This window comes from Camelus bactrianus, chromosome 16, assembly GCF_048773025.1.
Source record: "Camelus bactrianus isolate YW-2024 breed Bactrian camel chromosome 16, ASM4877302v1, whole genome shotgun sequence".
Taxonomy (NCBI): domain Eukaryota; kingdom Metazoa; phylum Chordata; class Mammalia; order Artiodactyla; family Camelidae; genus Camelus; species Camelus bactrianus.
Genome location: NC_133554.1, coordinates 45,842,070 through 45,855,465, shown reverse-complemented (window position 1 = coordinate 45,855,465; position 13,396 = coordinate 45,842,070). Strand labels below are relative to the sequence as shown.

Sequence of the window (13,396 nt, the reverse complement as noted above, 5' to 3'; positions counted from 1 at the left end):
GTATATTAGTGGGACTGTTGGGAAAACTTGGTTATCTGTGGATGGTAGTGCTTCCATGTAAATTTCTACTTCTGGTGCATATATTTGGTGATACAGAACATCTTCAGCTACAGGAATTTAACATTATAAAATATAGAGTAGTGTTGGGATATCACATTGCAACTTACTCTTAAAAATGATTCAGAAAGAAGCTGACTATTGTAATACTCCTGGTACTATACTTCACTGTTAAGTTTGGAATCATTAAAAAAAATTGCTTGTCTTATCACATTCTCATAACTGAAACAATTATGAGAATATTTAAGTTTGCATTAAAAAATTCAACATGTAGGAATGAAGAAATGAAAATTCTTAATTTGGTAAAAATTAAGAATACATCATATAACTCGTGGACCATCACAGCAAAAAACTAACACTGATGAAATGATCACATTCAGAAGTGAAATGGCTAAAATTTCTCTCAATTCCTTTTTTGTCAAGCATTTAATGGCACACAAAAAAAGAGACAATTTGCTAAAAGGGAAGATCTTTTCAATTTTTTAGACATGGGTTACTTAGGGGAACAGTGCTTATAATTCTATGGAACTAAGGTTAAGCGGAGACCATGACCAAATAATTAACAAGGACACCATATTTTGATGCTTTTTTTTTTCTTTTTGAGTCAGGAAAACATCCAAATACAGATGATTCTTCCCAACTTGCTTCCCCAACCACTGCACGAGACCTTTGTTCATCTTTGTGTGCATCAATTGATTAGTCCAGGTATTTGAATCCCCAAATAATTTAATGCAACTTAGTCATTTATTTTATCATATATAATACTTAAGCATGGAAAGAAACTGATTTCCATAAATAATGTTTCACTTATTAAATTACAAAGTGGCAAGATTCTTTGAGATCTCCAAGATAGAAAAAACTTGAGAAAAGTATGTAACACAGGGCTTTACAAATGTGAAGCAAAATGGTTAGACTCTTGATAAAAAACGTTTTTTCCTAGGTTCAAAGCCTGTTTGTAGATGTTCTTTTAAAAAGCTTCAGTGAACCCGCATGTCAGGAGCAGGTGCCTCTCAGCTGGTGTTGGATAGAACAGGTTTGCGATATTTGCACTGAATCCAAACTCGGTACATTGTCAGTTGTTTCCCCCGATTCACTTGCAACCGGCGATCCACCAGGTTCTGAACCTTTTCCAGTCCAGCAGTAGTGAAAAGTGTGTCCAGTTCATCTAGTTTGGAAAAGAGATGTTTACATATTTTCCCGTGTCTACCATCTGCCATGTTAAACAGGGCTCTGAGATTATGTCCTTATTTATAGGGTTTAAGTGGCTTGGACAGCATTGTTTAGTTATAAATGCAGTAGTAGCTTGGTAACAGCAAGGTAGGGGAAGGCCAACCGTGTGTGAAGGGCTGGAATCCACAGGGAGAGCTTCTCTAAGACTCAGCTGATGGGAGCAATGAGTTTACGCTATCTCAGGTGCACCTAAGGTACAACTCAGCTTAGAGGCTGAAACAGCTGCAGTGGAGTCTTGCAAAATAGACAGGTTTCCTGTTTTAGATAAAGTGACAGAGAGGAAGGGGAGCGAGCAGAAGAGCAAAGTGGGGAGCAGAAGGCTTGGATAGGCTGAGCTTATCTGGAGAACAGTGAGTGGTTCAGGTTGGCTGAGAGTAGGGGTGAGGGGTGGGGAAGGGAAGAAGCTGCAAAAGGTAGAAGGGGTCAGATGATTTCTCCTCTGAAAGCACCTTGAGCAACATTTATCTGGTGTTGTGGGGGCTGTCAGTATAAACAAAGATGAGGCTTTCATACCTTGCGTGAAGAAGTAAACTCTGGTGCCATCACCTCTCACATAGAAATTTTCAGACAGACACTGACCTGCAGGGTGATGGGGTAGACCAGAGACACTTCAAAAGCACTTCTTTAAATTTCACTGCCAATCAAATATGCATCAAGATATCAATTTCTTGGGCAGAGAACAGATCCTTTCATGGATTACACTTTGTAGGAATCTGCAATTTCTTGCCTACAAATGAATGGCGCTTTGAAGAAGAGGAGCCCAAGGGGAATAATCAAACTTCAGTGTTAGCGAACACAGGCAATTATCAGCCGCTGTTCTAAAGTTGTTTCATGATAAAAACAACTTGTTTCTTTCTGGATTAAATACAATACATATATTTTGTTTAAAAGCAAAACCAAAAACTTTCTAAATAGCATTTTGCCCCCTTTAAAAACATGTTTGTTTGTTTGTTTTTTAAAGGAATATAGCTAAGTTTAAGGAACCCAGGACAGCCACTATTCCCATTTCAGTGATTGTCCTTTTGCATGTCTCTCCATGTGTCCACATGCACATTCATAAATATGACCACATGGATACTGTTTTTATCATGACCACAATTCCCCTTCTGCTGCTAAGCCCCTTGATCTTGTCAATTTAACATTCTGACATAATCCTTCTACATCTTTTTGGTTTTTTTTAAAATTTTTTAAAATGATTTTTGTTTTCTTTATGGGTGGTAGGTAATTGTGTTTATTTATTTATATTTGGGGGAGGTACTGGGGATTGAACCCAGGACCTTGTGCATGCTAAGCATGCGCTCTACAGCTTGAGCTATACCCACCCCCCTAAACCTTTTGAGTATCAAAATAATTTTACTTATTTTCCTCCAGCTACTGTTATACACAGGATTATGTTTAAAATGCTGATCTGCACATTGCTTTTCTCACTTGCTGATATAGAATGGAAACCCCTCAGAGAACAATGGAATGGGCTCCACCTCACGACATGCACAACATTGCCCTGTCCAGAGGCAGTGCTTGGTTTTTGCTTATTATACACATATGATGTGTTGGTTCTTGAATAATTCCCCAAAGGATTGTTGAACTGAATAGGTAACACCAGGGTGCTAAGAAAAGGGCATTAACAGTTCCTATTTCTACCAATAACAGAGGAACGTATCTCTTTCTTTGAATCAGCCAGTAATAGGTTTAAGAACTAGTATCTCCTTGCTATTATTTTCTTGACGTTTTGTTTTTGGCCATCTGGATATGCGCTTCAGTAAATCAACTCAAGCACTTCTTGTCTGTTTTTTGGGTGGGTCACTGATCTTTCCCCTTATCAATTTGCCAACAGCCCCGTTTGAAGAGCATAGATATTAAGTCTTCATCTGTTCTATTAACTGAAAGTACTTGTCCTCAATCCATCATTTGTCTTTTAACTTTTTAATGGTATCTTTTGCCATACCACACTTAAAACTATTTATGTAATCAAATGACTTTTTCTAAAAAAGATCTCCCTAATAGATTATATGAGTCTCCAAAAGCATACCACCCTTACTATGTATTAAATGACTTTATATACTGAGTTATCTAATTCTAGAGTTTCTGTTTTGTTCTACTTATTTGTATGACTACTCTGATGGCAAAGCCACTGCTTCAACTATAGTGGGAAAATACCTTTTTTAAACCGAAGCTGAGCCATGTCATAGCGGCCATAATCTCGCAGAAGCATCACCCCTCCAGGCTTCAGAAGCTTGCTCAACCTGTTGATAGCCTTCTGCATCCTGTGCGGCAGCAGGGAATGAAGATCAGGTCTCTTTAAGGACAGGGTTCCTTCTCCCTGCATTATATGCTGAAAAGCCAGTGGACTTCCTAACCCTGACACAGAGCCCTGAAATCTTAGCTCCTCTACTTTTGTTTCAGTTACAACCCAAGCCATGTCCAAGCCTCTGATGTGTCTGTCTTCTAATGCCTGCTCACAACTGTGGCTTTGATCCAGTGCCTTCAGTATGAAGAGGCCCAAAGATAAGCTGCGTCTTCAGTGTGGGAGGTTATCTGCTTTCTGCCTGGCTCACTTTCCACTCCTTGTGGGGAAGCCACCCCTGCCCCAGGCTCCCATGAATCCCTGAGTGGACCCCTGACCACCCAGTGTGGGGTATGCTAGTGGACTCATCTGCCTGTCCCACTGGGCCCAAGTTCTCTGAATGCAGACTTTATCTTTCCATTTGTTAAATGCAGACCAAACCTCAAGAACTTACAATTTACATGGTGATACAGTCTATATGCAAATAAGTACTATGGGCAGAGTGCTTTTACATTTCTAACTGCACTTTCCATATATAGAATCTCAGTGCAGGTTTCAGCTTTAACCACTGCAGAAGTATATATGCTTCAAACTTACAAAAACCATTTGAAATACTGAGTCTATTTATTTAATTATTTAATAATAAATTTTTAATATTTTGTTTTAGTCTATCAGTTTTTTAAAGTTTGCAGCATGTAAACTTCTGTAGTTATTAATGTTTAAAACCATGCCAGGCTGTTTGGGCGTCCTCCATCTGCCTTTACTTCGCACTCATACTATCCCTCTCAGGTCAAATGACTCAATGCTATTCCGGGGAAATGCCAGCTAGAGAAAGTCTATCATCCCCACCACCCCTGCCACCTCCTGACTGATATTGCTTCCTTGAGACAGTATTTCATCAGGACGACTTGGTGTCTATATCTAGAGGCTTTAGTGGTATCTTTTATGGTAAAGAAATTGACTTTCCTTAGCTACTCTTGATTTTACGGAATCCTCCTGTACTACAGTTTTCCAAAGAACTTAAATATCAGAGAATACCTGAGTTATGCTTCACTGTAAATTTTGTGCTTTTAATAAAGCCTGTTTTATTTAAAGCATTTTAAAAGCCCATTAAAGGGATGCAGCTGTGGCACCCACAATTCTAGAACACCATGCTATGCGATCATCAGTGAGGAATTTCTCCACATACCCACTAAGAAGGACCCCCCCAATTCTTTGGGGATGTTAAACCATAGCAACGAAAAGAAAAACCAACTGCTGCAGTCAACAAGCAAAGGTTTAGAGTTTAAGAGGCTGGAACAGCAGTTAGACTTCAAAACAAATTTAGAAAAATGATTGAGAAGCTCCTATCACGTACGGTGAAATGGCTTCTTCCTGTCTATCAGAACATTAATAAAATCCTTTTTATTTAGGGCCTAACTCTGATATCAAGGTTCCTGAGATCAAAGCTTTGTTTTTGCTATGCTACTAGTTAAGGGATCTAAAATTTACTTGTCTGGAACAATTGCCGAGAGAACAAATATGAGGATGATGACATCAAGACTATTCCCGGGCACTGGGTAACTCTTTTCTTCATCACACAGATCGTGAACAAAGGCAAAACACCGAGAAGGGTCATATGCTGAATTTGTCTGCAGATTGGAAGAGAGGACACTGGTTAGAGGACACTGGTTAGAGAGCCTCAGGAAAAGCTATCTTGCTTTAAATGTAATCCCTGCTACTTCCCACTGAAGGATACAGTTCCTGCCATTAATGGCAAACGTTCTCACCCAAGGAGTAAGAATAAGGAATTACTCCAGAGAAGAGCCTGTGGAATCTAACTGGTAGTTTTTAAACGGAACATTCCTGATTCCTCTAATTTTAGTTTTTATTTTGACATAGTTAGATCCCAGGACCAGAAAATAATCAGGAAGGTAAATGACAGAAAGGGAAAAGAGAAACCTCATGAGAGAAACAAAACATAATGAAAAGCAAATGATTTAAAACAACTCCCAACTACAACACATTATACAGATCACAGAATTCTCCAGGGAACTCTATTTCTTCAGATGTAGAAGATTTAACCTATGTTTTATTATCATAAAATTAACTAAAGATAAGCCTCAATATTCATCTGGTGTAGGTTCATAAGAATAATTCCAGAAAGACAAAGCTACCAATTCCGAGCTCCTGTGCTAGGAGCACCATATGTGATTGTAACAGACACATTCATATCTCTCTTTCCCAAAAACATGACTTTGTTCCTCACTGGCCTAATTTAAAGAGGGCAAGTAGATTATTAGCTGGGTTGTGTCAACCTGACTGTCTGGAGATTTTGGAATTGGGATAGGAGGTTCTGATACCATCTGAACAGGGGAACTTGTAAAGGACTGGGAGGGGCAAGTATGTTGGAGTCATGTGCAAAACCAGGAAAAACCTACTAGAGAAAGCTGGTCTGCAAAGGAAAAACAAAGCAAAAGGTAAATGGGCAATGAGAGGCAAGACACTGTGAACTTGATGGAGGTGCTGTGATAGAAGGGGGCAGCAACATCTCACCAGCCAGCCAGCTGGCCTTTCAGGCCTGCCTTTTAGTCCTGGATATACAATACTCTCTTGAGTTCTATGACATTCCCTTTAATTATAGAAGTTTCTCTAACTTGTAACTCAAAGAACCCTGAGTTATTTCAATCTTTAAAACATGAGTTTGGGGAGGTCAAGAGACCTTCCCAAAGTTTCACAGCAAGCAAGCGGCAAATTCTGTGTTCACATCTGGCCCTTTCCTCTACTCCAGGCTGTTTCAGTGCATCTTTTACTTTTAGACCAAGTACAATAAGAAGATAGTTAGAGATCTTGATTTTTAGCAGACCCTTTCCTCTTTAATCAGTGAAAATCAATGATAGGAGCCACTGCACTTACCTGGACCAGTTCTACAGCTGTGGAAGAAAAATCACAACAGTAAACAAAGAGTCTTGGGTCACTGAAATGGGCAGAAAAAAACCAGCAGAACAATTAAGATTACAAGCTGGATTAGGTCTATTCTCTTTCCTGTTAAAATATCAAAGGCATCAAATATTAACAATGTAACAGGTTTAAAACCCACTAATTTATCTGACAAAAGTAACTTATAAATCACATTAAATCAAAACAATTCATAAATGGATGACATAAACATTTAATCTCCTGTAACCCACAGCTCCCAATAACCACTGTTACCAGTCTGGCTCCCAAAAACCACTGTTAACAGTTTGATGTAGTAAGAGTTTTGAGAAATAACCCCCTACTTCGCTCTTCTTTGCTGTCAGAGTCAAACTTCACAACAAACTTACTTGTTAGTTTGTAAAATTGGAAAGACTGTGTTTCCCACACCACAACCAACCTGTAGACAGAAATGAACTATTAATCACAGAACTTTCCAAGGAATAAACTACCTGAAGCTAGATAAATAATCAACAATAGATAATCTTGCCTAATTATATTCCTAAACAGTACCATGACATTCCCTGATCTTGACCTCAGGAACCCTTGAAGAGTCAGCCATAAAGGATGAGAGCATGGGTTTTCATTAGCAGGAGGAAGCTGGTCTGGAAAAAAGGGCATGGGTTGCTTTTACTTTCTGCGTTTTGACAAATGCTCCTGTAGACAACTTATCTTCTTACTGAACTCTGCTATGTTATTGGAAAAATTCATGAAAAGGGGACCATAGTTACACTGTCCTAAGTACAGTGCTAGGTGTGCTAATAACAAAAACAGTGACTGTTACTAAGGGCTTACTGTGTGCCAGACACTATCCTTAGCAATTTTACATACATTATCTCAACTAACACCCCTAGCTATGAGGCAGAAAGAGGTAGAGAAGTCCCATTCTGCTTGGGGAGAGTAAGGGACTAGTAAAAGGTCATGTTATAGGACTCAGTCAGCCCCAAAGCTAATTGGCTTCCAGTGGCATGTGCAGTCACTATTTGTGAACTTCTGCTACAGTGCCCACCCTAGATGTTTTTCCAGGCCTAGCCTCGCCTCTGCCCCACCATGCAAACTGAGAGGACATGATTTCTCCCACACCTGAGTAGCATCATGTCAACTAACCTCTACAAGTGTATTAGAAGAGAAGTAACAGAAGTTGTCTTGTGACCTGGGACTCTTTTCCAGATGGCAGGTAGCGCACCATGCTACAACTTTCTGAAGTACCTCAGGTGAGCTTTGTTTACCATGACCACCATAGCTGGCCTGTATCTAGAGCATTCCATTAGTTCAAAAATGGAGGTGATTCCAGACCAAGATAAGGTCAAGTCTAGCCAGCTTAATCAGAGAGAAGTTACTTTTATGGTCAGCCTCTCTATGCCACCCCATGTGCATAATACGACAGCTTCACTAACCTCACTATCAGGACAATAAAGGGAGGTTACCTCGAGTATTCGGTAAGTGGCTGAGGCTCCAGGAAACTCATCAGCACAGATTTCCAGGTGACTGAGTGTCTGAGTTACATTCTCCTCCACAGGAGGCAGCTGTGTTTTATGTCCACCAAGGCTGTCTGAAGAACATCCGTGCTGTTCTGTTGTTAAACCAGGTCCATCCTCACTTCTTCTACATTCAGGTACTTCACTCCTCTTGTTCTCTGAGAGCAAATCCTTTTGGTTTTGGCTAGGTGCCAGCTCTGGGAATTCAGTAAAAAGCCAATGTCTATCCTTGAAAAACCTATTTTCATGGATTTTGTAGAAGTCGTTCCAGTATTTGTGGGCATTGATCTCATAATCAACTGTAAATATTTAAGAAAGAACTGTAAGATCCACCTGTCAATATTTTACTTGTATCTAATGTCGAGCAGCATCTTGCTTCACCGAGTTTTATACTGAAAGTTATATTCAGGTAGAGCCACAGTCTCAGAGCTGGAGGTCGTTTAGTCTGACTGCCTACCACACCTGAATTTGCTCTCTATCTCGTCCTTCCAGAGTCCAACCTCTGCCAGGCAACTTACTACCTATCAGTTCTCCCACATCTTTGGATGGCCCTTATCTATTAGAAAATCCTAACATTAAGAAAAAAATCTGTCTAATCACTTCTGGTCAAAAGGTCCTACTATTTCTCAGAGCTATGCAGAACAACTCTTTTGTATGAGGGCAGTTACTTCTCCTTCTAAATCCTCTTTTACAAGTTAGATGTCCCAGGTTCTTCAGTTACTCCCCATATGAACTCAATGGTTACAATATATGTTGCTCATCTTTAAAGTAAGCTTCCTGTCTGTGGTTCTTTAAAATGAGGAGCCCAAAAATGAATTCAATGCTACTAATAGACACTAAAAATTGACACAAAGCTAAAAGGAACATAGACAATGCTGCCAAGAGGGAAAAATGTCTTCAAACGAGAAGATTTGATGATAGGGTACAGGAGAGACTAAATAAGTATGGACTGTTTAAAAGAAAGTTGTTGTTTAACATGATCAAGGCAGTCTTAGATTTGTTTTTCTTTTTAAAAAATTACTATTTTTTTATTGAGATAACAATGGTTTATAACTTAATTTCAGCTTTCTGCTCTCTGCTAACACAAGGCCTTGACTAGTGTAGGAGGATGAATAAAAACCTAAGAAATTGGATTTAGTTCCACCACTGCTACTAACTGCTTACCTCTGGGTGAGGCAATTAATGTCCTGTGGTCCAAGTTTCTTTAACTGTAAAAAGAGGATATTGGACTACATGATTTTCAAAATCCCTTTCAACTTTAACTTACTTTGACCTAGTCTTTGTCAAACTATGTAAGGTGAACATTTTGTAACTGGAATCTTCTCATTGTTATACAGAACCCTTTTAGTGGTTACTACTCTTCAATTTCTAGTCCTACCTTCAATTGTCATTTAGGACAGAGGCCCAACCAGTCCTAGCTATACTTGGGTTATTTTGCAATGAAAGCATCCACCTCTCCAGAAGAGGCCTCTTTTTCTTTGACCAGTCTTATTTCCACTTTTCTTCATCCATCTTTCCTTGGCAGAAGCCCTAAATCCTCATAGCCATCACACAAGAAAAAGATGTAAATTCACCAGCCATTAGCCACCAACCCCCCAATATTTACAATCTGATCACTCATATCTAGCTTCAGTGGCAACATTTCCTCAGGCAAAGTGTAATAATGTAGAAAGTACTCCTCTAAGACAATCATGTGACCACACGGTTGCCATAGGTCAGCCGTATTAATGTCTAATTAACATAACCAAAAACTTGAGTCACTGGAAAAAACTTTCAAGATACAGTTACCTTCTTCCAAGCAAAACACCAAAACTAGAACACTCTCTGTTCTAACAAGATTTTAAGGTGTAGCCCTTTTCCATCGTTGCCCATCCCCTCCCCCTCCCGTTCTACCCGCGAGTTCTGTATCAGTTCAGTAACAAGGACTCTTGGCAGCCTCGGTTCTCTGGCCTCTCTGAGAACGCGCGTCCAGCAATAAGCTGGCTGTCGATACTATTCGGGGCCCACCTAGGCGCACCTTGCTTCTCCTGGCACACCCGCTGGGTACTGTTCTCCTGGACTCTCCTCTCGGCCGCCGCGGCCTGCTCTTCCGACCACTTCACGTTGTCCCTGGGAAAATCAAACGGGCAGCTTAGAGGCCTCAGGTTCCCGCTGGGGAAGGTGAGCTGCTGGCCCAGGAGGGCCTCTCCCGTGAGAGGAGAGCGCCTCGAGCAGGGCAGCTGGACTCGTGGCTGGCAGTCAGGGGCTTCTCGGAGCGCCCGCGGCCGCAGGACAGAGGCCGAGCCGCAGGCCAGGCGAGGGGGAGGGCGGTTACCAGGCATTGTGGTGGAAGACGCGCGCCGGATCGCTCAGGAACCGGCTCCCGAACTGCTGCCTCTTCCCGCCGACGGCGGCGGGCACACCTTCAGACCAGGAACCGTCCATGACACCGGAAGCGGAAATCTCTACCTTCCCCTAACGCGAGAACTTCCTACGGGGCCACGCCCCTTCCGGAAGGCGCAGAGTCTGGGCGGGAAAAGACGGAGGCGGGTGGGGCGGCGCCTGGGCTCAGCTGCGTGGGGCAGGGCTCTGCGGCGTAGGGAACCGGCGGGCGGAGTTTCGCCCCGGAGGAGGAGCTGACACACGTGCAGGCCGGTAAGAAAGTGGGGGACGTTACGTTTGATCCGCCTTTCAGTGCTGGAATCCTCTACCAGGTTCCCCAATTTCCCTTAAGTTGTAAGACAGGAAAAATCTTGACTCACTTTAAGAATTAACAGTATTTAGTTCCACTGTAGAGCTAATGGCCAGGATACTTGAGGAAGCAGGAAGAGGAAAGGGCAGTTTTCCAGCTTCTATAGTCAGATTTTCCTAGCGTCAGAAAGGGGGAAAAATGTATATATACATATATCCTCACTCTACTTTTCGGGAGGAAGATGCGAAGTGAATTCTGAGAACACAAGTTTTCTCCATCATATCAAATGTAATATCCAAGGATAAACTTTTAAAAGGTTTTATAATCATCTACCTTTTTGAATTATCCATATGGGAGCGTATTCGCACAATCAGGATTGTAACACATACACACATATAATTCGTTATATTAATATATTTTCATCCTTACATTTCTATTTCAGTAATTACTACAAATTGATTCTCAAAAGAATAAAGTATGCTGTCAACATAAGGTTAGTTGAGAAGACTTCCAGGAGAAGAGTGATGACAACCACTTGGAAGAAGAGAAGCGTTAATTAGCTACTTAAGTAATGTAGTACTAAGCACACTGGTAACCAGTGATAGTTTACTCCATTGCTGAGTCTTTCCATGGGCAAAACTACAGGGAGCAATGACAGGTTCTATAACTTTCCCACCAAAAAAATAAGAACAAGCCTAAACCCTCTCTAACCACACAAAAGAATATAGGAGTGAATCAAAAAGATAAGATAGTAAGGAACTTGTACTTTATTTGAAGACAAAATAGTTTTGCCATTCTCATGGTTTTTTGAAACATTTTGAACACAAGTTCCTTTCCAAAAAACAAGGACAAGGATTTTGATCTTTTCTCAAGGCCAGCAGTTTGCAGGTAAGGTGATTGGTTTATATTTATTCTTGGCATCTTGTTCTCTCATCCTACAGCCCCCTCACCAAAAGCTGTTCTGGTCCCAATCAGCAGTCCCACTGTGTATCTTTTTGCAGATAGCTTGCTCTCTGTCTTCACTTGAGCTTACTTGCTATAACAGTTCCAATAATTTTTTTTTAAATTCTTTCCTTTATTTTTAACTTTATTTTTGGGGGGCAGGTGGTTGAGGTAATTAGGCTTACTTACTTATTTATTTTTAGAGGAAGTACTGGGGATTGAACCCAGGACCTTTTGCATGCTAAGCAGGTACTGTACCACTGAGCTATACCCTCCCCCCTAGTTCCAATTAGAGACATTTAAAATATCAAGCAATTTGGGCCTTTCAATAAAATGTGGTAAAGTATCTGAAACTTAACTTTTATACAGTTGTCTTTGGTTGACCTGTACAACTCATTTTTCTCCAACTTTTGAAGCACCTAAAATATTTCAGAAGGAATTTGGAAGACACAGCTGTGAGTCCTCTGTGGCATCAGATTTTAGCCTGGCCTGTACTCAGCAAGCACTACATTTCAGAGGGGCTCAGGGTCCCTCTGCTGGTGAGTAGTGAGAACTCTTCCAGTTCAGTCGGTGGCATGGGTTCAACGCATGGAAAGGTTAAGAACTATCAGTCTGGACTGATTATTGCCTTGAGTGTTGACCCTGGACAGGGGTAGTTAATTGTTTCATGCGTTTCTTTCAGTTTCAATCAATAGGAGTTTTGGGATGTGTAAGCATGTGCTCTGGAGCTGAAGGGTTGGGGAAGGGATCCTGGTGTCTTAATTTGCCCTCAAGATGTCATAGAACTTGGACAGTCTTTGTAGTAGCCCTAGATATTGAATAAACTGGTTTAACAACTTTAATTTTAAAACAGCTTTTGTGGTTTTTTTCTCATTGTAAAATAAATATGTTTTCTATAGAACACTTATAAGATTTAGATAAGACAAAAGAAAATTTAGATAAGACAAAAGAAAAAAAGAAAACATCCACCCCATCCTTAATTTAACCCACTAAACACTTTGGTTTGTATCCTTCCAGTGTTTTTTTCCTAATTTACTTATAGAAATAACTATTAACTTAAAAAAGAGTTTTAGAACAAACTGCTTTGTGCCCCCACTTTTTAGTTTCATTGATAATTTATGTACAATTAAATTCATCCATTTAAAATGTATAGATTGAAGTTTTCATAAAAATCTGTATTTGTGCAACCATCATCATAGTTAAGTTTTAGAATAACCCCATAAAGTTCTCTCATGCCTTTTAGAAGTTGTAATTGTGAATATTATTATTTCGTCTGAAATATCCTTTTACAACATCATGTTAATGACCCTGGTATTGTTTTGTATAGTTGCATCATGATTTGTTGGACATTTAGGCTACTTTAAGTTTCTTACTGTCAAAAATTCACCATGAGAAAAAAATCTTTATAACTAAATCATTTTGTACATTCATGATTATTTCTTTCAGATTAATTCTAGAAGTGGAAGTACTGAGTCAGTGGCTATAATTAGCTCCATTACTAAGCTCTGTGAAGTGAGAGCATTTTATCTGTTGGTTCACTTATTTGTCCAGATCTGAGAACAAGGTCCAGCACACAGTATGCAACTCAGGAAATAATTGGTGAATAAATGGCTGAGTACCTGTTGCTATATTGTATTCCATCAGAGAGATGCCAATTTATACTGTCATCAACAGTGTGTGATAATTTAATAGAATGTATTACTGTACATTTTAGGTTTTCCAGGAAATATCTACTTAAAAATATTCTGTCCTGTTATCCCATTGATCCAAGGAAATATT

At 40.1% G+C, this 13,396-nt stretch overlaps 1 protein-coding gene and 1 long non-coding RNA gene across 3 annotated transcripts; one reads left to right on the top strand and one right to left on the bottom strand.

Moving 5' to 3' along the window:
* Positions 1 to 765: 765 nt before the first annotated feature.
* Positions 766 to 10,475, bottom strand: METTL2A (methyltransferase 2A, tRNA N3-cytidine). 2 transcript variants are annotated; one of them, XM_074343433.1, is made up of 9 exons: positions 10,319 to 10,475; positions 10,022 to 10,113; positions 7,954 to 8,303; positions 6,877 to 6,926; positions 6,467 to 6,527; positions 5,063 to 5,202; positions 3,445 to 3,551; positions 1,801 to 1,866; positions 766 to 1,222 (listed from the first exon to the last, which is right to left on the bottom strand). In XM_074343433.1, the coding sequence occupies exons 1-9, from the start codon at positions 10,426 to 10,428 to the stop codon at positions 1,068 to 1,070; spliced, it is 1,131 nt and encodes a 376-aa protein (XP_074199534.1). In that variant the 5' UTR covers positions 10,429 to 10,475; the 3' UTR covers positions 766 to 1,067. The 2 variants fall into 2 exon arrangements, with proteins under 2 accessions (XP_074199534.1, XP_074199533.1); XM_074343432.1 differs by having other exon boundaries at positions 1,080 to 1,866.
* Positions 10,476 to 10,502: 27 nt separating this feature from the next.
* LOC141573648 (uncharacterized) lies at positions 10,503 to 12,459 on the top strand. Its single transcript, XR_012499613.1, has 2 exons — positions 10,503 to 10,638; positions 11,118 to 12,459. It is a non-coding gene; the product is annotated as an uncharacterized LOC141573648 (long non-coding RNA).
* Positions 12,460 to 13,396: the final 937 nt, after the last annotated feature.